Genomic DNA, 23,994 nt, shown 5'->3' with positions numbered 1-23,994 from the left:
CAGTCCCAAAACACAGCGGAGACAAATGACCTCCACTCCATGTGTAACATCCACAAAGGTACACCAACCCATTGAGGGCGACCACACTCCCCGTGAGGAAAATCTCTCCGTAGAGAACTGCAATTTGGCTGTGGATGAGAGTGGGTTTTCATCTATGGGTTATCTTCCAACATTTCCAGACACTTACCTGGAGGAAGCGGCTAACTCAGACCTAGACATGGCTGACACTGACCTTGAGGAAATGGCTTACTCAGACCTAGACAAGGCTGACATTGACCTTGAGGAAACAGCTTACTCAGACCTAGACATGGCTGACATTGACCTTGAGGAAACAGCTTACTCAGACCTAGACATGGCTGACATTGACCTTGAGGAAACGGCTTACTCAGACCTACACATGGCCGAACCAGTAGAAAACACAAACAACAGTGACCTGGCAGAGACCACCTCTGTGCAAAGACCTCGCCTTCATCCTACCATCCTTAACCTACAATTCTATTTAGAAACAAAGCATCCTTATGGCATTAATGCCGAGTGAGAAGCACCTATGTCTCAGGATGGCCCGTGCACTACATTGGACCTGACATTGTCGGGTCCATGGATATTACCGTTTTCACCTAACCCTAACCCTAACCCTAACCCTAACAACACTTATAATTTAAAACTTAATTAGCTTCATAGCTCCTAGCTCCTAGCTTCTAGGTTCTAGCTTTTAGGTTCTAGCTCCTAGCTTCACAGCATTCAGCTCCTGCTTCAAAACCAACAGAAGGATGAACACCGTGATGCTTCAACCCCCACTGACCCCTGAGCAGTGTGTGAGTATGACCCAGCTGTCCTATCAAGGTCGAACTACTGAAGAGGCTTAAACCTGAAAGGATGCTCACTCCAGAGTCTCTTCTAGGACTGGAACTCAGAACCAGAGCCCTACACCTCATTCAGAATTTTAACCATTATCCTAACCTTAACCAAAACCTTTACTCTAAACCTAACCAAGTTAACCTGACGCCTGAACCTAACGCCTGAACCTAACCTGGTAAATCTAGGCCTAACCCTAACCCTTATTCTAACCCTAACCAAGGAACCCAGGCCTAAACCTAAGATAGTAATCTGATGCCTAACCCTAAAACCTTACCCTAACCAGTTCCTAAACAAAACCGTTAATCCTTCCTAAATTACCTTAGAATTAGATTACAATTAAATTATTTGGACACACACTGGGGTTTGATCAACCTCGGCTGGGCCTCCCTCAGGTGAGGGTGTCTAGTCGTAATGGCCGAAACATCCAGTGATCCTGAGGTCAACTACTGATGATGTGTTCAATCAAACTAGGAAATCAAAATAGTGCCTATAGAAAAAAATAGTCCAACCAACTCCGTTTAAATTAAACAAACAACCACCTCGTTTTTTTAAAAATAAAAAAAACCAATTTGGCAAAGGGAATATGTGAGAATGGGGGGTCTTAATGACGAGCGTCGGCCAGTGCATTGCCTTTGGCGCCCTAATCCAAACTGCCCAGTCGTTGGACGAAGCAGGGGGTGTCATCGAGATATCTCTTCTAACCCTAACCCTAAGCCTAACCCTAACCCTAACCAAACCTTCCCCAAACCTCCCAATCCTAACCCTAACCCTAACCCTAACCCATCAGACACCACACGTCACAAAATTAAAAACAATACAGACAACTGGATGAGAACAAACATGGCCATATTACAGGAACATTACACCAACACAATACACACCCTCGGCCGCACACCACACAACCCCATAGCCTTGCAAATAGCTACCGGATGGGCTAGGAAGCGGTATGGCCAGAGACTCCGGGCAGACACTATTTCGGCTACAGAAGGTATTCTGCAGCAGCATAATAATACTAGTAACAATAATGAACCTTCTTTTAAACCGAAGAGCAGGTTGGAAGGCTCCCTCTCCACCATCCCGGAATTATCCGATGAAGAGGAATTCCCACCACTACCGGTCATCATCAGTAAGTCACCCCCTGCATTTCAGCCATATCCAATTCGACAGTCCCGGGCACCACTACTCCCCACCCCCATCCAGCGCCAGACAACACTGGATGGACTACCACCACTACCTCAACGACTCAGACATGACCGCCCATACCAGACGAACAGACAAAAGACATTCCCCTTACCCCAAACCAGGCCCCCCCTACAACCGACATTACTTGACCACCCCATACCCAAACCAAGACGTAAACCACCGAACGGACTGCCGACCTACCCAGTTTATAACAAGGGCCCTCTACAAACACAGAGGGCACCTATACATCTTGCTTCAAAACAAACCCCTCCTGACCCAAACACCTCCACCCCTCCCTCAGTGAGGGGCAAGAAAGTAGTCTCCTGGGGACCCGAACCGGTCTCCCAGGAGGCAGAAATTACCATAAAACCCAACCCCAAACTCTCCCCCATCCTACCCTCAGTGACTAGACGGAAAACCCCAATGACACGACTACCCCTAAGCCCCAGTACCCCCGACTCACCGACGGTCAGTGCAGTACCAGAACCAAGAAGACGAACACAGCAAACCCAAGCCCTTATTCACCAAATACCGGACACACATAACAATACCCTGGAACTCCAGTCTATATCCCTTAACACACACAGTTTTTCAAATGTTTCGACCAGCAATCTTGACACCATTTCCTCTCTCCCTTCTACACCCACAGGTGTTGCTGGTCCCCGGATTGGCACAATGGAACAGCGAGGAGCTCCGGCAACCACAACGGGAGGTTCACCTAACATGATGAGCGGGCAATTAAAGGCTAACAATGCCATTCAAGCCGTGTCTGAGACCTCCCTACCACTACTTGGAAGTCCACCTCCCACTTGTGCCATTCGGGGATCCAGCACACCTTCACCCCCCGACGATAGCCCCGCAGGACCCTCCTCCACCTCCTCCCCATTCACCCTACCACCATACACTCCTACATCAGGTAAATACCACCCCACATCACATATCGCCCGACACACCAGGAAACTCCAGGACTGGTCTTTCAAAAGCCGTAGACCTGTCCTGGTGTTGGGGGATTCAAATATCAACAGAATCCCCCCCCACAACAACCCGGACATACAACTGGACAGCTACCCGGGGGCCAACATGTACCATTTTCTAAAAATCTGTGAAAAAACGGTCCCCAACCCAGCAGTAAAAATAGTGGTCCTCTCCATCGGGATTAATAATAAGGACCAGGACCCCAGGCAGACCTCCTGCAAACAATTAAAATCCCTTTACAAACAGGCCCAACTTGCCTTCCCTAATGCTGACATCTACTTCCCGATAATTAACTTCTCGGACAACCTCACCATTAAACAACAACACAATCTCAAATATATAAACAACACTATAGCCACATACTTCCCGTTTTTAGCAGAGATCCCCCATGACACCTTTTTAACAGAAAAAGACAACATCCATTGGAAGCCGGCCACTGCTAAACTCATCTTCAATTACTGGTTAAAACAATTAAATTTATAATAACACCCAAACCCAAACCGGGCATAACTGCAACTACAAACCCTGTACCCCACAATGACCCTGCAGTCGACTTGGGGTGGAGCTCCACATCAAACATACTTAACCTATCCTCATTATTTACTCCGACTACAGACCAGATCCATTTATTGGAAAGGGGTCTTTCATTCATCCCACGCCCGGCAAAGTTTGACTGGGAGGAACTTCATAGGGACCTACATCAATATAACCGAAGGTTAAAAATTATTAGTCATTTTTATGGTAAACCGGACCACATCCAGACACCCTTCATCCAAAAATCTAATTGGGAACCCACCACGGCTCAATCACACACAGCCACAATAAACCTGGTGCAAAAGAACAAACAGGCCCTGCGTTACTACCGGCCCCCAGGGGACGTTGCAGACAACCTCTCGGGGCTGGAACGCAGGGCCTTAGAAGAACTTACCCAAAATCCCAATATCATCATTAAACCCGCGGACAAAGGCTCCAAAATAGTTATCATGGATAGACAGCAGTATTTACTGGAGGCAAACAGACAACTCTCAAACACTACACATTATAAACCCATTCCGTCAGACTTACAAGCTCATACTCAACCACTTCTCCGCAACATCATACAAACCCTATATGACAATAAAACCATTAACCACAAGCAAAAAATCTATTTATTCGGCCCAGACCAACCCCGCCCCCGACAGTTTTATTTACTACCAAAAATCCACAAGGAACCCCCATCATGGACCATTCCCTATGAAGTTCCCCCCGGCAGACCTATAGTTTCAGATTGTAATAGCACTTCATATCACATCTCAGAATACATAGACCATTTCCTTGGACCCCTTTCCAATAAACATCCCAGTTACATCAAGGACACCTATCATTTCATAGACACCATCCGGCCCATGGTTGTTCCAAACCAGTCATATTTATTTACAATAGACATAGACAGTTTGTACACAAATATCAATACACAAACCGGTATCAAGGCTATCAGATCCATCTTCAATAACAACCCCGACAACAATAGACCGGACAACGAAATCATTCAACTCCTGACCATCTGTCTCAACAATAACGATTTTTCATTCAACAACAAGCAATTCCTACAAATCCACGGAACGGCCATGGGTCAGCGATACGCACCGTCATACGCTAACATCTACATGAGCGAGTGGGAGCGAGAGGCACTAGCCAAGTGCACACACCAACCCCTTACCTACTTCCGATTTTTAGACGACATTTTCGGCATCTGGCAACACGACATCTCTTTATTTTCCGACTTCATAGACACATTGAATAGCCACCACCCGTCCATTAAAGTTAAATACATCATAGATCCACTACAAGTAAATTTTCTGGATACAAAAGTTTTTTTTGACCGGTCAAATAATTCATCATACTCACAATTACTCACCAAGGTTTATTTTAAAACAACAGATACACACGCCCTGCTCCATAAAACAAGCTATCATCCGAAACACACATTTAAAGGTATCATTAAATCCCAAATCATCCGCTTCTACAGAATATCATCCCTGGCTATAGATCTTCATTCATCCATCTCCATCCTTTTTTGTAGTCTCAGGAAAAGGGGCTACTCAAAACGCTTCCTCCGCCAAATCAAGAACAGCACTTTGGCGTCTCTCGCTCCTACTCGCTTCATTCCCCGTATTGCTCCACCCCAAGTCCCGGTCTCGGAGGGCATCCCGCCCATAGGTCCCCTACCGGTATACCCTAACCCTAACCCTAAACCGGATCCCAACCTCAACCCAAATCCTAACCCTAACCAAGATCCCCCCAGACCTAACCCTAACCCCAATGCTCCCAAGTCTAACCCTGACCCAAACCCATATCCTAACCCTAACCCACCCTCCCCCGACCCTAACCCTAACCCCAGCTTTCCTAAGCCTAACTCTAAACCTAACCTAGATCCCCCCGGACCTAACCCTAACCCCAATGCTCCCAAGTCTAACCCTGACCCAAACCCATATCCTAACCCTAACCCACCCTCCCCCGACCCTAACCCTAACCCCAGCTTCCCCAAGCCTAACTCTAAACCTAACCCTAACCCAAAACCTAACCCTAACCAAACCTTCCCCAAACCTAAGCCTAACCCCAACTCTCCCAATCCTAACCCTAACCCTGACCCAAATCCTAACCCTAACCCCTCCGAGACCGCCATCATTCTCCGAACCAACAACCCTGACCCCAACCCCGCCATAGTACCATTTATATCTACCTTTTCACACAAAATCACCGGTTTACATAGGATTATCAAGTACAACTTTACCCAGACCCAATCAGTACAGCCGGCTTTCAAAAACCATACCACCATATCAGCATACAGAAAGAACAAAAACCTCCATAGCTTATTAATACGGTCCAAGTACTCAGACAACAAACCATCAACACAAACACAGTACCATATACATTATAGAAACAGGAAATTCATTTCAAACATCCACAGCAATAAAGCTTCCCCTACATTAGGCACATTTACACTAAACACCAGTAACGTCATTTACATCATTACATGCACCACCTGCAATAAACATTACGTCGGCGAAACAAAACATACCATCCTCACCCGACTCAAACAACACCTGTATAACATTGGGGAAGGCAAACTCACCACCCCCATGGTCCTTCATTTCCAACGTCATCCGGTCAGCAGTCTAATCATTTCAGGCCTAGAAGCACAGGACCACTGGACCATTGGGCAGAGAAAAAGAGCAGAGAAATCATGGATCTTCAAACTGGACACCATCATCCCAACAGGTCTAAATGACAAATAACCACCAGTCCATCTTACCTGTCCTTTGTTAAACCCCCTGTTTTTTCCACCCCCCCTTCTTTTTCCGCCAGATCTGCTGCCTGGGGACCCCCAGGACCCCCCGATCGCAACATCAACACCAATGGCTTCGGGAGGATTCGAACCGGGGGTCCCGGTGCCAGGGGCGTCGTCTCTGCCATTAGGCCAAATTTCTTTCAATATAGCTCTTTTTGTTTCATTCACTTGAAACCAACAAATTTATTTTTTCTTATAGTTTAATATATTAAAAACAAAACCCCCCCCCCCTTTTTTTTCAGCTGTACTCATAAAGTTCCATCAGGCAGAGAGACGCCCACCATCTGCACCAAACCAGGCAGCAGCCCAACCCACCTCTGCCTCTGCCCCATGGTCCTTGCAGGACGTGCTCTGCCTGGGGAGCGTACCCTGGTCCCCGGGATGAGAGAGCTGAGCCTTCCCAACTTGACCACCACCTTACGTAAACCAACTTCCCAACCGGATGAAACCTAGCAGGTCAGTAGGCCAGTGCATATAAGTCATAACCCTGAACCCTGAACCCTAACCCTAACCCAAACCTGCCTCTGCCCCATGGTCCTTGTAGGACGTGCTCTGCCTGGGGAGCGTACCCTGGTCCCCGGGATGAGAGAGCTGAGCCTTCCCAACTTGACCACCACCTTACGTAAACCAACTTCCCAACCGGATGAAACCTAGCAGGTCAGTAGGCCAGTGCATATAAGTCATAACCCTGAAAAGTGGTGAACTTCACTCTGAAGATTGTTTCGGTTGAAATGTATGAAAAAATAACATTGGATCAGTGAATCATTCAATGTTTTCTATAAACCATTAACTGTTATTATTATTACATATTAACCTTAATTCTGAAGTATATAATATAACAATAAGAGAACACAACATTACAGACACAATGAGAAACCTCGGATGGAGTGTGGCTGCAGTTCTGTGTTGAGCCTCTGGATGTCACTGTCGCTCGACTGATAAAAAGTCAGTTTTCTGAATCTACACAGAGTGATTTCAACAAACTGTCATATTCACTGGCTGAAGCATTAATGAAATTCAGTGACTCGTTAAGAAATATGAAAAGTTAAACGTACAGACTTTTACCTTTTTAATAAAAATTTATTTGATCACTTCATCGTTTTCGGTCATCCTTCTAGCAAAAACCACAAATAAACTTTACAGCTTCTCAAATGTGAGAAATTGCTTCGTTTATTTTTTTAATAAATATGAATAAGAATAAATTGACTCTGGGTTTGTTAAAAATGATAATAAACATAATTATCAGCTGCATCTTTACAGCCGTTTATACAATCGTGTCCAAATAAAAGGTTTTATTCTTGGGAGAATTTCTTGAAATTTAGTACATTTCAGATTTCAGTGGTTAAATGTCAGAGGTTCACCCAAGTTATATCTCATTAACGTCACATCTGAAGAACAACTCGAGGAAATTTCTTCAAATTTGGTGCAAATGTTTCACTTTGACATTATCTGATAATTAACTGTTTCTTTTGAGTGAAATGTCAAAGGTCACGATGACCTGAAATGAATCTGGAAACGATTCATGTAAATGGAAACTGCACTGACGAGGAGACAGAAGAAGAGAAGAAGTCAAAGCTCGTTAAGATCCACGAGGAAAACTGTGATTTGTGAATAACATCTAATTGATTGATTGATTGATTGATTGATTTTAAGTTAATTCAATGTTTGTAAAGATGTGTCTGTAATTTCATGTCGTTCTTATCTCACTTTGCTGTTATTATTTATTCGATGATATGAAAACAGGCGGAGACACGTCATCCATCTTTGTTGATGGAGACAAAAAGACACAATTTCAAAATAATAAATTATGACATGAGGCTTTTATTCCTACATTTGTAGAGTCTCTCTTTCCTGTGTCACCTCTCCCCCTCCTCCTCCTCTCCCTCCTCCTCTCCCTCCTCCTCTCCCTCCTCCTCCTCCTCTCCCTCCTCCTATTTAGAATTTTATAACACTGTTAACATTGATAATAATAGATTCCCTCTCTCCCGTATTTCAGCTACTTGGCACCAAGTTCCTCATAAAATAATCTGTATAATTGTACAAGAAATAGTTAAAAACACAGACACAGTTTCTTCACATGTAAATGAAGTGATTTTTCAAAAGTTGTATTTCTTAAACATTATGTATTCTTGACAACAGCCGTGATTAAGGTTGTTAAGTTTTTAAAATCACCAGCAAAGTTTTCATTTTTCGACATTAAACACAGAAAAACATTGAAACAGCTTGGACCGGCTGTGTGGTTACTGTAACATGTGGGTGTATTTCCTGGTTTCATCGGAGTTATGTGCCCCGCCCGAAGGTCGTAGAAGCTCGGGGATGGTACCAATCGATCTGCAGGACCCGAATTAGTCCAGACGCAACCACTTTCCAAGTCTCTTCGACCTTCACAAAAAACGTTATTCAAGAATATCTCCTTCTCCAATGTGCTTTCATCACTTATCCTAACCCTAACCGTCTGCGTGACCAAACTGAGTCTGGATCGGGACATAAATTAATGCATCAGAGATTGAAGTCAGATTTTTTTATATAATGAGAAGATGACTTTTATTATACATTATATTTCATTATAGACAGATAGACTGCACAAGCAACTATAAATCATCTATCAATAAATAAATAAAAAACACAATCACACAGAACACAGAATGGGCTTCTATAACCAAAACAATGAGGAACGGACCACAGTGAGATACGGGAGGCGACAAGGTCGTCAGCGGAACCGGGACCAGGTGGCCCCCTGGAGGAAGGACCGTGCACCTCCCGCCACCTTCAATAGGAGGCGGGCTCATTTCCCCTATCCTAACCCTCACCCTAACGGCCACTGCAGATTGATGGATTGATGGATTGATGGATTGATGGATTGATGGATGGACCCCTTCCGAAGGTCGTAGAAGCTCGGGGATGGTGCCAATTGATCCGCAGTACCCTTATTAGTGTCGACAAAATTACTTTCCAAGTCTCTACCACCTTCACAAACAAAGTTATCAAGAATATCTCGACCCCCAATTGGCTATTATCCCTAATCCTTAAATTCTTAAATCCTAACCATTGTAAGCAAAACTTACACTTTCTTTGCAAGAAACTTGTCCAAAACATCTTACTTTTAACAGCAAATTCTTGTTAAAAGCCAAGAGGATATGTGAGAGTGGAGAGCTTTGACTGCCCAGTCGTCATATGAGTCAGGAAGAGTCATCGAGTTAATTCAATAAACCTAACCCGAACCCAAACAGACTAAAATTTCGACCTATTAAATTCTTTTGTATCTACTTCTTTAACAATTTTGCACTTATGGTTTGTTTAATGAAAAGATGCAGGGGTGGGACTTGTGCCGCTGGTTTTTATCACTTCAGGACAAGTTGTAAGATTTTCACATCCTGCAACTCAAACATTGCATGATATATGTGTGAAGGTTATAAATCCCTTCATGGTGCTAACTGTGTCATGTCATATTTTGTTAAAATAGAAGAATTCATGAAAATGCACTTAGACACACCCACATGTTTTACGAGTTTTTGTTCTAGCAATCAACAAGGCTGTTATTAACGTACACACACACACACACACACACAGTTTACATCTGCTTGTTCAAACTGAGATGCTTCACCACAGGGGGGCAGTAAGAAGATGTACTATTGCAATTGCCCAGTTAAAATAATTGGGAAGGTTATAGAAAACATATTTGGATTAGATGATTCAAATCAAAGGTCACTTACTGATTTCAAATAAGAAGAAAAACAAGTGAATAGAATGACTCAGTGGAAACAAACATTCCTGAGTAAACGCTGTGGGCGTGTTCAGTCCTGTCAGCTCTACCTGTTCCAACACACACACACACAAACCAGTGGGGGAGGAATTTCCCGCTCAGTTGTAATTTCAGGTGTCGTTGGTGTTTGACTGAAGTTCAGTGAGCAACGCCTCCTGTTGGTTGTCATGACGTCAACCTGCATAACCAGACTGATGAGTCTGAACCCCCCTCCTGCTCATGATTGGATAAACACACCTGTCGCTGTGCCCTCATTGGTCTTAGTTGAAGAGTTGTTATTCTGCGTGTGTGTGTGTGTCTATGCCGAGGGGATTTTTGTGTCAGCAACCACGCCCTCTTCACACACACACACACACACACTAGTCAATCTCTTCTCTGTGATTGCCTGGTTTGAAAATACACAGACTGTGATCAGTCAAACTGAAGCTTCTGTGTAATAAAAAAAAAACACGACAAGACAAAATTAGTAAAATATTTCCAACCTTTATGTTATTTTTTTACAGTATATTTTTATGGCAGAACCTGTAAACATCAGAAAACGTGTCAATGATCACATTAACGTTAACAAACAACATGAAGCAAAATACAACGCATTCATTTCATCTGGTGATTGACAGCGAGCGTTGCTTCTCTTTAAGGTTGACTGAGTCGCTGCAGCGTGTGTTGCTATGACATCACTTCGTGTTCAATGTGACATAATTTAAATACTTTTAAAAAATATTCCAGGGTGAAAAGTGAAAATTAAATCAGTTTGAACATTCAGTCTGGTTACGATCTTCAGCTCCAGTTTATCTGGTTTTTGATTTGAACTAAACAAAATAAATACTTTTCTTACTGGAGATCAGTGCACGTTCAAGTCTGAAATCACAAACGATAAAATTATCATCAGAAACCAAAATCATTAGGTTTGAAACAGAAAACTAAACAAATAAAATAAAACCTGAACTTCAAATATTTTCTTTCTATTCAGACGTCGAGTGAAATATTTTCATTCGGTTTAAACTTTTTCTATCAAAGCACCAAAAACATGTTCCCTTCAAACCTCAGACTACGTCACCGCCCACTCACACCTTCCCGCCTTTTGCCTTTGGTTTTCTTCACCTTTATGTCGCTGACTCGTCCGGACACGTCCACGGTCGTCTCCACCGACGAGTCAAACAGGGACAACAAAGCTGAACCATCAAGATGAAGAAAACCAGTCACAGCTGAGAAATCAGGGAGAGACACGTCTCTTAATTTAATGAAGACGTTTTTTTCACATAGTTTTAACTGGTTTTGTTTCTCTGTTGCTGTCTTTATGAATTAATTCAATTTAAATCTTTAGCTGTTAACTGATGAGACATGACATCAAATTTCACGTACAATATCATCATGATAAAGATATCATGATAATATTGTCTTGTTTTTTTTTTAAGTTGAATTATAGTTGCATAATAATTATTAAAGACACGACTGACATTTCAAAGTTAATTCTACACTATCATCAATTATGAATCATTAACATCATTTCTTTAATAAATATCAGTTTATGATTATATTATTATTCTTTTAAGTTTTTTATCATGATATTTTAATCTTAGTTTTTTTATGAAAATAATAGTTTTATCATTGATTATATTATACTTCTTGTATGAATATATCTTGTTTATCGTTAGTGATTATTGACGCCACAGTGGGATACTTATAAAGAGGAGACAAGGACGATGAGTTAATAAAGTTTTGTTGAAATTTTTGACAAGTGTAAAACAAACAGGTGAGTTAGAAAACTCCAAATTAGTGATAGTGATCAATTAAACCATAGTTTGTGTGTGTGTGTGTGTGTGTGTGTGTGTGTGTGTGTGTGTGTGTGTGTGTGTGTGTGTGTGTGTGTGTGTGTGTGTTCTCAGGTTTCAGGATAAGCACTCATTGTGTCGGAGTATGCACACGATACGTCTCCATCTGTGTAAACCGGGTGGGGGGGTGATCCACTGACGTATGTCACGAAGACGAAGGTTAAAAAAAGGTTGATAAACAGTGAAGATTCAAACACAGAATCATCAACTGACTTTAAACAAAACATTCAAATTAAAAGGTCCAGTTTTCCCTCTTGCCATCGACCATGAGGAGAGGGGGAGGGTGATGGGCAAACTGGTTTGACGGGAACTTCAGAGGAAACCGGTTGGTTCCATGAGGACACGCCTCCCAGCTGCACAGGTGGATCATGGGAAGCAAAATGATCTGATGTTTGTCGCAGAATCTGAAAGAAGAAGAAAATGTTACTGACCTGAAAATATAAAAGAAAACAAGCAGGGAGGAGAATTGCAAATATATATTTCTGTGTGTTAGTGTTAGACACTGTCTGCTCCATGTTAACAACCTTCACTTGTACCAGCCCTGTCTGCTGCCTGGTACCAGACTAGGCTCTTCACCACCACACACCACAGAAGAAGGAGAAGATGACGAAGATATAAGAAACATAACGTCTTGTAATGTAAATTAACGGAAATTAAATAACGGAAAGAAATGATGTAAAAGAACAACGTATGGTAACATGAAATACAGTAACTTACCTTAAAGTAATGTAATGTAGCGTAAGGTAAAGTAGCAAAGTACGAAACTTCTTCATTTTGCGATAAACCACAAACAATGTTATGTCTTTAGATTAAAATGGTATTTATATGATACGATAAATTATCCGTAGCCGATTGTTTCTGTTTGTAATGTCGCTAACTTTAGGTCTTCATCATCATCATCATCATACTAGATCCACACAGACACATGAAGTGTGAGAGAGTCTTACCTTCAGCCTGCATCTGTCTTTAATACGGAGACTCGACCCTGAAAAAAAAACAAGCGCCATGAGACTGATAAGTTATCAAAGAGAGAAGAATAAACTGACATCACATTATCTGCAGCTTCAGAAACAAACTGTGAAAATGAAGCAGAACAACATGTGAAGACGTCAATCTTTCACAGGATTGAAAAGATTTCACTTCTGCTTATAAATCAGAGAAAACCACAGTTACAATATGAGAAGAAGACGAGTGCAGACACGACAGTGACATTCCTGCAATTCTCTGACAGTCAGGCCGCGCCCTCATGAGAAAAGCTCCTGCCAAAGAACACATTTAACTGTTTTAAAATCTATGTTAACATTTTATATAAATGTATCAAATTTAACTCCATTATTAAAACATGTATTAATCATTTATACAATCTAAATGTATAATAACATTTATGAATTATTTATTTACTTAAAATCTATAATACAACATTTATAAATCTTTCCTAAAGTCCAAATTTAAAACAACATTTACGTATTATTCATATGATAAAATGTATTATAACAACATGTATAAATAATAATATGATCTAAATCTATAAAAAAGGGGTTAGTTTTTTAGGTTTTAAACTACAACGTATGTTTATGTTTTTACCAAATACATGTAAACATGTAATCTTGGTTTAACGATCAGCTAATTTATAGATTTACTGATAATAGAATCTGAGGATGAAGATGTTAGGGAGCTTTTCTCCTAACGACCACTGAACGCATCACGATCAGCAGGATGTTCATGTTTCTGTTTATCGATCAGTTTCATGAACCAATCAAACACCAATGACATCACTGACTCAAACATTTCCCAGCATTCAACAGTTATTTAGAAATAAGAGTCCATTCATCCAAGTACAAAACAACCACAGACTAAGTCAGTAAATAACAGTGAATTAAGGAGACTTTTAACAGCCAACCCACCAACGCACACACACACACACACATAAACACACGCAACACTCACACATATACACACACACACACCTTAAGGTCATATGAAGGAATGTAGTCAGACTGTTTTTAAATACCATAGACTGAAGGCCATTAACGACTGGGGGAGTCTGTGTGTGTGTGTGTGTGTGTGTGTGTGTGTGTGTGTGTGTGTGTGTGTGTGTGTGTGTGTGTGTGTGTGTGTGTGTGTGTGTGTGTGTGTGTGTGTGTGTGTGTGTGTGTGTGTGTGTGTGTGTGTGTGTGTTTGTGCTCTATTGTACCTAAGTTAAACCAGTTCAGGAAAACATTGTTGTGGGGTGAGATCATTTTTTAAAAAAAATCAGAGTCTGTCTGGAGTTCATGTTTGTTCCTGATTTGATCAGGAACCTAAATATCCACCTGAACACATGTGCAGACACACTGGTCATGTGACGTAAACAAGTAGATTGTCTCCTCTGCAGTTGGTTGCTTAGTAACAGAGGAACTGTGATGGTGAAGAGTCAGAGCAGGGACGACGAGGTGGAAGTGCTACTGACAGGAAGTGTCACTGACAGGAAGTGTCACTGACAGGAAGTGTCACTGACAGGAAGTGTCACTGACAGGAAGTGTCACTTACAGGAAGTGTCACTGACAGGAAGTGTCACTGACAGGAAGTGTTAGCAACGCTTTGTGCTCACCGCTGGTAGTCGAGTCATGTGACTGATGAGAACCAATCAGGACGAGAAGGACTGAGTCATCGTTTACTAAAGTCTCAGTTTCTGTTCAGACTCAAACACAAACTCAGAGTTTTCAAACTGAACTGAGACCAGTTTACACAAGTCTGTGATTTAGAGGCTGGAGAACCTGAACCCTGTGGTTGTGTTGACACGTCCGACAGACAAGACGAGTGTGTCTGAGGCCCCGGGGCCCGAGGGAGACCCGCTGACACCTTACACAATGTTTTATATAACACAACACACTCTCTTTAATGGAGACTCATGTTAACATCTGAATGAGAAGGAATACGTTTAACACAAAAAGTTTAACGTTTAAAGTCGGCGTCAAACCCATTTTACTCTCTTTAAAACATTAACCCCTAAATCACATGTTCACATTCCTACACTGACACACAAAGATATGACCTGAACCACAGAGACACAACCGCCAATCAAAATCCAGGAATTAGTGTGTGTGTGTGTGTGTGTGTGTGTGTGTGTGTGTGTGTGTGTGTGTGTGTGTGTGTGTGTGTGTGTGTGTGTGTGTGTGTACATTATCTTAACACAGATTATCAAGTTTAAGGAAAGAAAGGAGTTCATGAAGTGGCTCAGAAACTCACATACACAGCAAAGTAAAGAAAAATGGGAATTTTTGTTCAGACGAATAAAAACACGCAAAGATCTTCTTTATCTTCTCGGCCAAAAGTAAATGGACACATGGTCCGAGCTCTAACAATGAGTCTGACATCACAGCGACAGAAATGTTTTCTTATTTCATAAAACTAAATAAAATCTGCAAATCTCATTGGATCATGTCTCAGAGTTTGAGAGTATCAGATTACTTACGGAACTTTCTGTCGACAGTATATGATCAATCCAATGGCGAGGGCAAGAGCGACAAGGACGGCAATTATGATTCCAGCGATGGCGCCGTCTGAGAGACCCTCGTCCAGCGCTCCCTCCTCTACGATATCGATACAGACGCAGAATTAGATACGAGATGAGTGGTTCTTTTGTGTTAAATCTAAAATAAAGACATTAGGCTGCTGCGTGACCTCTCACCTTTGACGGACAGCTTGTGGATAGATGTGACGGTCTTCCCGGTGACAGCGTTGTGAGCCTCACACGTGTACGTTCCAGTGTTCTTGTATTTGGCCTCCTTGATGACGTACTTGTCAGTCTTCACGTCGGTCGCTGTGCCATTAAACTTCCAGGTGAAGTTGGCGGTTGGGTAGGACGCTGCAGAGCAGGTGAGTGTGATGGGGTCGTTCACCTCCACAGCGTCCTCGCCTTTCACCATCGCTGTTTCAGGACCAACTGGACACAGAGCGAATTACAAAAATGATATGTTGAATGGCTTTGATAATATAACATCACTGTGAATTAGGGTATTTGTCAGGATGTCATTAGCCTAGCTTAGCATAAAGGCAGCAAGCAGAAGAAAAGAGTAAGATGAGTTCATAAATTAACTTTGATTAATCACAAATGTTATCACATTTTATCAGCATCATCAGGTTCCTGCAGAGTTTTATAATTTTATTGTTATTGATAAATCTACAGCTGTAAGAAAAGTTTTTCTCTTGATAGACAACTGATCTGATCTCAGGTCGGTTAGTCTGTTTTCAGACATTAACATGTACATGTGTTGATGAGTTTCTAACACGTGACGGGCGTGAAACTAGAAGAGCACATATCCCCCCCCCCTCGCCTGAAGGTTCCCACATGTTCCTGTTGTTGTGAACGACAACAGGAACCCTAACCCTGACCCTGTTGTTGTGAACGAGTCGGACCAACCAGCTCCTGAATCACTGATCTGCAAACCAGCAGCATGTGAACTCACAGTTGACCACCAACTTGAACGAGGCTTCTTCTGTGTTGACGGGGTTGGAGAGCTGACACGTGTACTGTCCGGCGTCCCCCCCCTGCAGCGGGTTGATCATCAGGGAGCTCTTGTCAGCTGCGAACACCAGGCGGGGGTCCGCGGGCAGGGGTTTGCCGTCTTTCATCCAGGTGGTGGTCTTCACGGTGCCGGCCGTGGCCCGGCAGCTCAGGTTGGCTGTGCTGTTCCCAGCGATGAGCATCACGGTCGGACCGGTGATTTTAGTGCCAGAGATGGCATCTGAGAACAGAGCGGGAAAATAAAACTGAATGAAGCCGTCTGAAAACAGCAGGTGGTCAGAGCGTCTGGTTTCTACCTCATCATGTTCTACGCTCGTCATGAGGTTTGAAGTGAAACACGTGATGATAACACACTGTGGCGTCAGAGTGTTGGGAGAGGAGCAGAGAAAAATCTTCACATCTCAAAAACTAAAATTTGTTAGGGTTAGGGATTTAGTTTTAATAACTCATGTAGAGTTAAGAAATATTGCATTCATGTTTGTACATTTAGAATCTTCAGGATCAATGTGTTTTATGTGCTTTTGGTGAAAGAAAATGTCAGATTTAATATATATATATAATTTCTACCACAGTTTCAGCACTTTTATCATTTATTTTGGTTTAGTAACCTACAGAAGCTTTTAGCGGAGGTTGTACAGATTCCAGAGACATGAAACATTTGAAGATCTTCCAGGAAATGAGCCTAACCCTGACCTTCACACAAACTCCTCCCCCTCCTCTCAATTACGAGTTGACACAGAAACTAAACAGGCGCCTCGGGGGGGAACCAGGTTTCAGTCAGTTTTAGTTTCAGTTGTAAACGTCTGAAGTGGTTTTAACGTTTCAAACACAGTCAGTCAGTTAACTTATTTACCTGTTTGTTTATTATATATATACATAAATATTTATATATATGTGTGTGTATATATATATATATACATGTAAACTATTTATTTATTTATGATTGTATTTATACATGTAAACACTGTTTATAATTTTATTCACATTATAAACTATTGATCTATAGATAAATATATTAAAACCTACTAACTATTAATCTGTTGATAATTATATTCAAATAATACTTACATATATGGATATATATAAATTATTTATATGATCAATGATATGAATGGATGTGAAAACTTCAGTATTTCAAAGTGAAACTTTAACTTTCTGTCATAGTGATAATTTTCGGATGGTAATAATCGGACCCTTTTAAAACATGGCGTCTGTTCTGAGTATTTCCCAGAAAGCTCAGCGGCAGGCGTCACTCACCCATCACAGCAAAGGACACAGCGGGAGACGGGACGCTGCGCAGGGTCTTGGCATTCTGCGCCCTGCAGGTGTAGTCCTGCACCGTCTTCACTGAGCCCAGCTTTTCGATCGCCCCGAGAGAGAGAACGGGTCCCGGCACCTTTATCTCCGTTTGGTTCTGGAACCAGCTGAAGGTGGCGGGAGGAGACGAGAGGGCGGAGCACGCTAGACTGAAGTTAGAGCCCGCCTTGATGTACTGAGGCGTGGAGGCAGGAGAGATCATCACTTTGTCTGGACCATCTGTGGACAAACAACATATACAGAAATTCATTAAGTATGTGTATATATGTATATATATATGAAACTGTATAAATACCATCAGTGACTGTATATAAAGACAATTGATCTTTATATTTGACTCATGATTGAAACCATTATATTCCTCCTCAGTACAGTGAGTTGGTTGTTGAAGCAGATTAATCAGTAACAGGTGAAGCAGCAGTCGTGTGGGTTCACTCTGAGTCATGAGGAAAGAGTTGTGTTTACACACTGTGGTTCCAGTGGAGGAGGAGCCTCCTGTAAACACACTGTGGTTCCAGTGGAGGAGGAGCCTCCTGTAAACACACGTCACCATCTTAACACCACGAGTCACCTGGAAACCAGACGGAGCTCAGCCTCTCACCGGAGGACTTCAGAAACCAGACCCAGAGGCTGAACCAGATCAACAACCAGCACACAAACCAGAACCATGACCTGGGGAGGTGTGAACGAGTCACAGCCACACTCTCATATTCATGTTGATCATTTTAATAAGTGTTGTTACAGTCAAATGTTTTCATGCTCTAATGTTCAGAAAACACTTTCCTCCTCTTTTCAGCCTCTGTCTCAGAAAATTGGTTTAAACTCCTGTCACTTTAAAAAGATCTCCTGATAACGCCACGCCCACAGCATCACATGACCACAGCATCACATGACCACAGCATCACATGACCACAGCATCACATGACCACAGCATCACATGACCACAGCATCACATGAAACGTCACTTACTTATAGCACTTTGTAGTTTGTCTTTCTTGAAGATATTGTACTTTCTTCATTCTTGTTGTTTGGGTTTGTACCTCATGGTTGATGCACTTATTGTGAGTCGCTTTGGATAAAAGCTCAATGAAACTTATAAAAAATGTGAAACTCCAGCACAACATAAAAAAGAAAATGTCACATAATTCAGATGAAGATCTGATTGGCCTCTAAGTTGCTATGACAACCATGTCCATCAGAAGTTTACTGAAATAAAACAAATGATCAATCCCAGAGATCACTGACATCACACTGTCTCCACCTTTAGAGAAAGGAATGAATCAAACAGGTGTGTGGTTATATGTAGGTGAATTTTGTTCTGGTGACTAACGCTGCTAATGCTAACCAGCTACAGGCTGATATGTCACTTCCTGTGTGGGAGGAGTCATGGTGCTCGGTGCTGTACTCACAGTGGACTGTGAGTTTGAAGGCGGGGCTTTTCTCTTTCTCCAGATTGTTGGCAGCGGTGCAGAAGATTGGACCAATCAGATCCGACCTGAGAACAGGCTTGATGGTCAGTGTGCTGGTCAGCTCCTCCTGTGACATCATCAATGTAAAGAGAGCATCAGTCACCACACACGTCTAGGATGTTACTGTAAAGTTAAACTAACATCAAACAAGTCAAGTTTTTACAGAAAATAAAAAATGAGATGTTAAAAAACGAACTGACGTCTTTAATCGTGAGTCGTGTTCCATCAGCGACGATGGGGGCGGAGCCATTGGTCCAGGTGAATTTGAGGAAGGAGCCCTGAGCCGAGCAGGTGAGGACCACGGTGCTGTTGAGTTCCACGGCCTCAGGCAGGTTGGACTTGATGCTGACGCCAGACACCGGCTCTGCAGAGACAGACCACAGGTTGATCTACTAACAGATGATCGAACAGGTTGTGAGGACACTTTGAGCTGAGCATCTCTGTTGATCTCTGTCTGAATCAAGACCTCACGAGTCGTCAGGACGGCAACACAAAACATGGGTTTATATATAAATGTGTCAACATATTTAGTTATTAATCATTCATTTCTTTCACTTTTTTAAACTAAACTTGTAGTTTCACGTGTGAATGATTCAGGATGTTTCCATCAACATTAAAACCGGAGTTTGATGTCGTGGTGAGAACGTGTTGTAACCTGAGCGTGAAGCTGACTCTGAGAGATCAGCTGAAAGGAGTGAGTGAGGACAGAGGACAGACGGAGACCTGCTGGACTCGTTCTGCGTCTCGCTGCAGCTCCGTGCTGTTTGTAAGAGGAAGGAGTGGTAACCAGTTCTGACAGGAAAGCGTTTCCTCTTCATCATAGTTTCATGAGAAACATGAAGTCTGAACACAGTGAAACTGCTGAGCCTCTGTTCTCCTCCACCTGTCACACAGGTAACCTGACGACTGCTTTATATACAATATGTCTACTTAGAAACACCATTACTGACAATAACTCCTCAATGCATTTACTTCCCACTATGTTACCAGCTGTTTATTCTAACCAATGTAGTTAACTAACCCTAACTTGGTATTTTAAGGTGGATCCTCACATGTGACTCTCTCTGAGGTTTTCTCCTTTTACTCTTGTTGAGAGTTAAGAACAGAGGATGTCGCACCTTGTTAAGATCTATGACACAAATTCAGTTTATGTTAATATGAATACAATTTGATTGACTAATGGATTCCTCCTGTGTTCACACGTTAAATAACGGACAGTAGCCGCACCTTATGATGAACTTTTACCTTCTAACATATCATTGTGTCCTCATATCGAATCAATCAACACAATAGATCTGTGACCTTTGACCTCCTGGATCTGATCAGTTCTTGTCAGTATGAATGTGACCAAATGTCCTTGAGGCGTCAGACAGACGAACAAGGAAACACGGAGCCCGTGGCCACGGCTGTCGACTTGAACAAACATGAGGACTCACCACAGAAGAATTAGGGAAAGGTGTGTGGGGGGGGGGGGGACTCTGTGTGCAGTAACATGTCAAATCTTGCCTCTGAGCTCAGTCGACGCATTCTGCACATATTTGGCACAACTGACAGACTCACACCCATATATATGAGCCCACAGTGCAGTACAGTGCAGTACAGTGAGGAGCCACGCCCTGAGGTCACTCTTACAGTTTCTTTTTTTACTGTATCACAGATTTGTGTTTGTTTTTATCACAGTGATGCTGCAGAGCACTGGAATACCAAGAAGAATATTTGTTTATCAGGTTAACTTCAGGTTTAATTCAACTTCAGGTTTAATTCAACTTCAGGTTTAATTCAACTTCAGCTTTAATTCAACTTCAGGTTTAATTCAACTTCAGGTTTAATTCAGAGTTTTCAATCCATGAAGCTTGTTCCTCTTTCGTCAGGGTACATCACCATGGTAACTTGCAGTCTGTGGTCATCTCACAGTGCCACAGGCTGGTGCAGTTTCCTGTTCACTGTGGCTGATGCAGGAAGCTCAACACTACAGTTCAGATTTTATACTTTAATGTATTTTCTTTAGTTTTTTATTGTTCTTTATGGTTTTCTACTTATTTTCTTTTACTATCTTCGTTATTGATATAAGATTAATATCTCTTTGTTAACCGGCTACCCACTCTAGCTCCACATGTTGGAGCTGATTGGACCCACATCAAACCTTCATGTCCAGAACCCAGAAGAAGCTGTTGCTAAGCAACTGTGATGACTGAGACAGAAATGATCTGTTGGAAACCTTCAGTCAGGATTTAGAATCATCACAGAAACAGCTGTGAACAGTTACTAACGAGCTTCTCATGTCCTCAGATGGTGGACGTGTCTCTGTCCTGGTCCTGTTGGATCTCAGTGCAGCTTCTGACATCACAGATCAAAGGATTCTGTGACAGAGACTGGAACCACATGTCGGGACCAGAGGAACATTAGACCGGTTTAAATCATATTTATCATATAGATTTCAATTTGTTCATGTTAACACTGACTCCTCCTCCATGCACACACAGGTTGGTCATTGAGTTCCTCAGGGTTCTGTCCCAGGACCGATGCTCTTCACCTTATATCTGCTCCCGTTAGGAAACATCCTCAGGAAGCATCTCGTACACGTCCACTGTTACGCAGACGACACCCAGCTGTACATACATGAAGCTGATGAATCTAATCACTGAGTCCAACTTCAGGAACGTCTCAAGAACTTCCTGGTCTGGACGACCCACAACTTCTTACTTCTAAATTCAGACTGAGCTCATTGTAATGGTCCCCAAACATCTGAGAGAAACACTGTGGGACCAGATAGTCCCCTCGGTGTTAGTTTGTCCCCCAGCTCCACTGTGAGGAACCTTCAGTTAGGACCAGGACATGTGACCCACATAGAGAACAAGTCTCTAGGACCAGGACATGTGACCCACATAGAGAACAAGTCTCTAGGACCAGGACATGTGACCCACATTGAGAACAAGTCTCTAGGACCAGGACATGTGACCCACATAGAGAACAAGTCTCTAGGACCAGGACATGTGACCCACATTGAGAACAAGTCTCTAGGACCAGGACATGTGACCCACATAGAGAACAAGTATCTAGGACCAGGACATGTGACCCACATAGAGAAAAAGTCTCTAGGACAGCTTCCTTCCACCTGCACAGTATCATGAACATGAGGAACATCCTGTCTCAGGAGGAAGATGAGAAACTCGTCCATTCGTTCCCTCTAGAGGGTTTTCTACTCTCAGAGTAACAGCATGAAATCAAGTGACTCACCCAGGACTCGCAGTTTGATCTCGCCTGTTAGCGTAGCGACCGATGTCACAACATTGATGCTATAGTCTCCGCTGTCGGCTGACGTCACAGACTTCAGGGTCAGGAAGCCGTTGGTCGTATTAATGGCCGCACGCCCTTCGTAAGGCTTGTTCGTGTTCTGCCCCGCGGATGTCAAGGTGGCCACGTTTATCTGCTCGGATCCATCACTATAGCTCCAGATGATAACAGCATAATCTGGTTTGATGAGCAGCGTTTCCAGAACGATGTCCTGAGACAGCACGGCATCCAGCGGGCCTTCCGGGAGGATGTCCACAGCCGAGCCGCAGCCTGCACACACACAGACACACAAACAAGCACAGAGACACACAGTTACAGACAGACACACATACAGACCCACAGAGATAGACACACACACACAGACACACAAACAAACACACACACAGTTACAGACAGACAGACACACATACAGACCCACAGAGATAGACACACACACACAGACACACAAACAAACACACACACAGTTACAGACAGACAGACACACATTCCCACACAACCCCAGAGAAAAATGGGAAAACAAAGTATCATAAAGGAAACTAGCAAATATAAAATGATTAAATATCTAATCAGCATGAACCCAACATGTTTACTTCATTTCAGCAGCAAATAAGACTGAACAAGACTGATAGTGTAATTCAGACTTGTTGTCTGAAAGTGCGTATATATATATATATATATATATATATACACTTTTAATGAAAACACACTGAAAATACTAACAAAGCATCAATAAAATAATATTAATAATGTTCTCACCGATCAAACAGACAAAGAGAAGAAACGTTTTGAGGCTGAAAGGATCCATGTGAACGAGTCAATGTTTCAACAGAGACAGAGAAGAAAAGACGAGGAGGGAGAACCTGATTCACCAGGACACACCCAGTAACACACACACCCAGTTACACACACTCCCAGTAACACACACTCCCAGTTACACACCGAGCCAGTATCACACACTCCCAGTAACACACCGAGCCAGTAACACACCCAGCCAGTAAGACACAAACACACACACACACACACACACACACACACACTTCATTATACACACACCCAGTAGCACACCAACTTTAGTTTACATACAGTTAAACATGACATCTGGTTAGTGTGTGTGTGTGTGTGTGTGTGTGTGTGTGTGTGTGTGTGTGTGTGTGTGTGTGTGTGTGTATTTGTGTGTGTTTGTGGACGTCTTCAGAAACAAATAAAAACTGAATGTTAAAATGAAAACATAAAAATGATAAATAACATTAACATCAGACATTAGATTAACATTTGACATCACATTGTTATAGACGATATTACATTGTTATATAGGTCTTGGTTATGTAGATTCTCTGTAAGATTAAAACTGACACTCTGCTGCCACCATGTGGACACCTCGGCCAGTGGTTTCACTCACTTTATTAAATTCGTAAAAATTTAACTTTTCCTCATTTAATCAACTTAATTGAACATTATGACTTTAA

At 42.4% G+C, this 23,994-nt stretch overlaps 1 protein-coding gene across 1 annotated transcript; it reads right to left on the bottom strand.

Moving 5' to 3' along the window:
• Window positions 1-11,980: 11,980 nt before the first annotated feature.
• Window positions 11,981-23,620, bottom strand: si:ch211-264f5.6 (carcinoembryonic antigen-related cell adhesion molecule 6). Its single transcript, XM_061093194.1, has 10 exons — window positions 23,285-23,620; window positions 22,472-22,798; window positions 19,435-19,598; window positions 19,175-19,301; window positions 17,706-17,984; window positions 16,390-16,668; window positions 15,612-15,866; window positions 15,396-15,513; window positions 12,889-12,926; window positions 11,981-12,345 (listed from the first exon to the last, which is right to left on the bottom strand). Exons 1-9 carry the CDS (start codon window positions 23,331-23,333, stop codon window positions 12,908-12,910), a joined length of 1,617 nt encoding a protein of 538 aa, XP_060949177.1. The 5' UTR covers window positions 23,334-23,620; the 3' UTR covers window positions 11,981-12,345; window positions 12,889-12,907.
• Window positions 23,621-23,994: the final 374 nt, after the last annotated feature.

This window comes from Limanda limanda, chromosome 19 (assembly GCF_963576545.1).
Source record: "Limanda limanda chromosome 19, fLimLim1.1, whole genome shotgun sequence".
Lineage (NCBI taxonomy): Eukaryota > Metazoa > Chordata > Actinopteri > Pleuronectiformes > Pleuronectidae > Limanda > Limanda limanda.
Note: the sequence above shows the minus strand (reverse complement) of the source record. Positions and strands in the feature narration are given on the sequence as shown.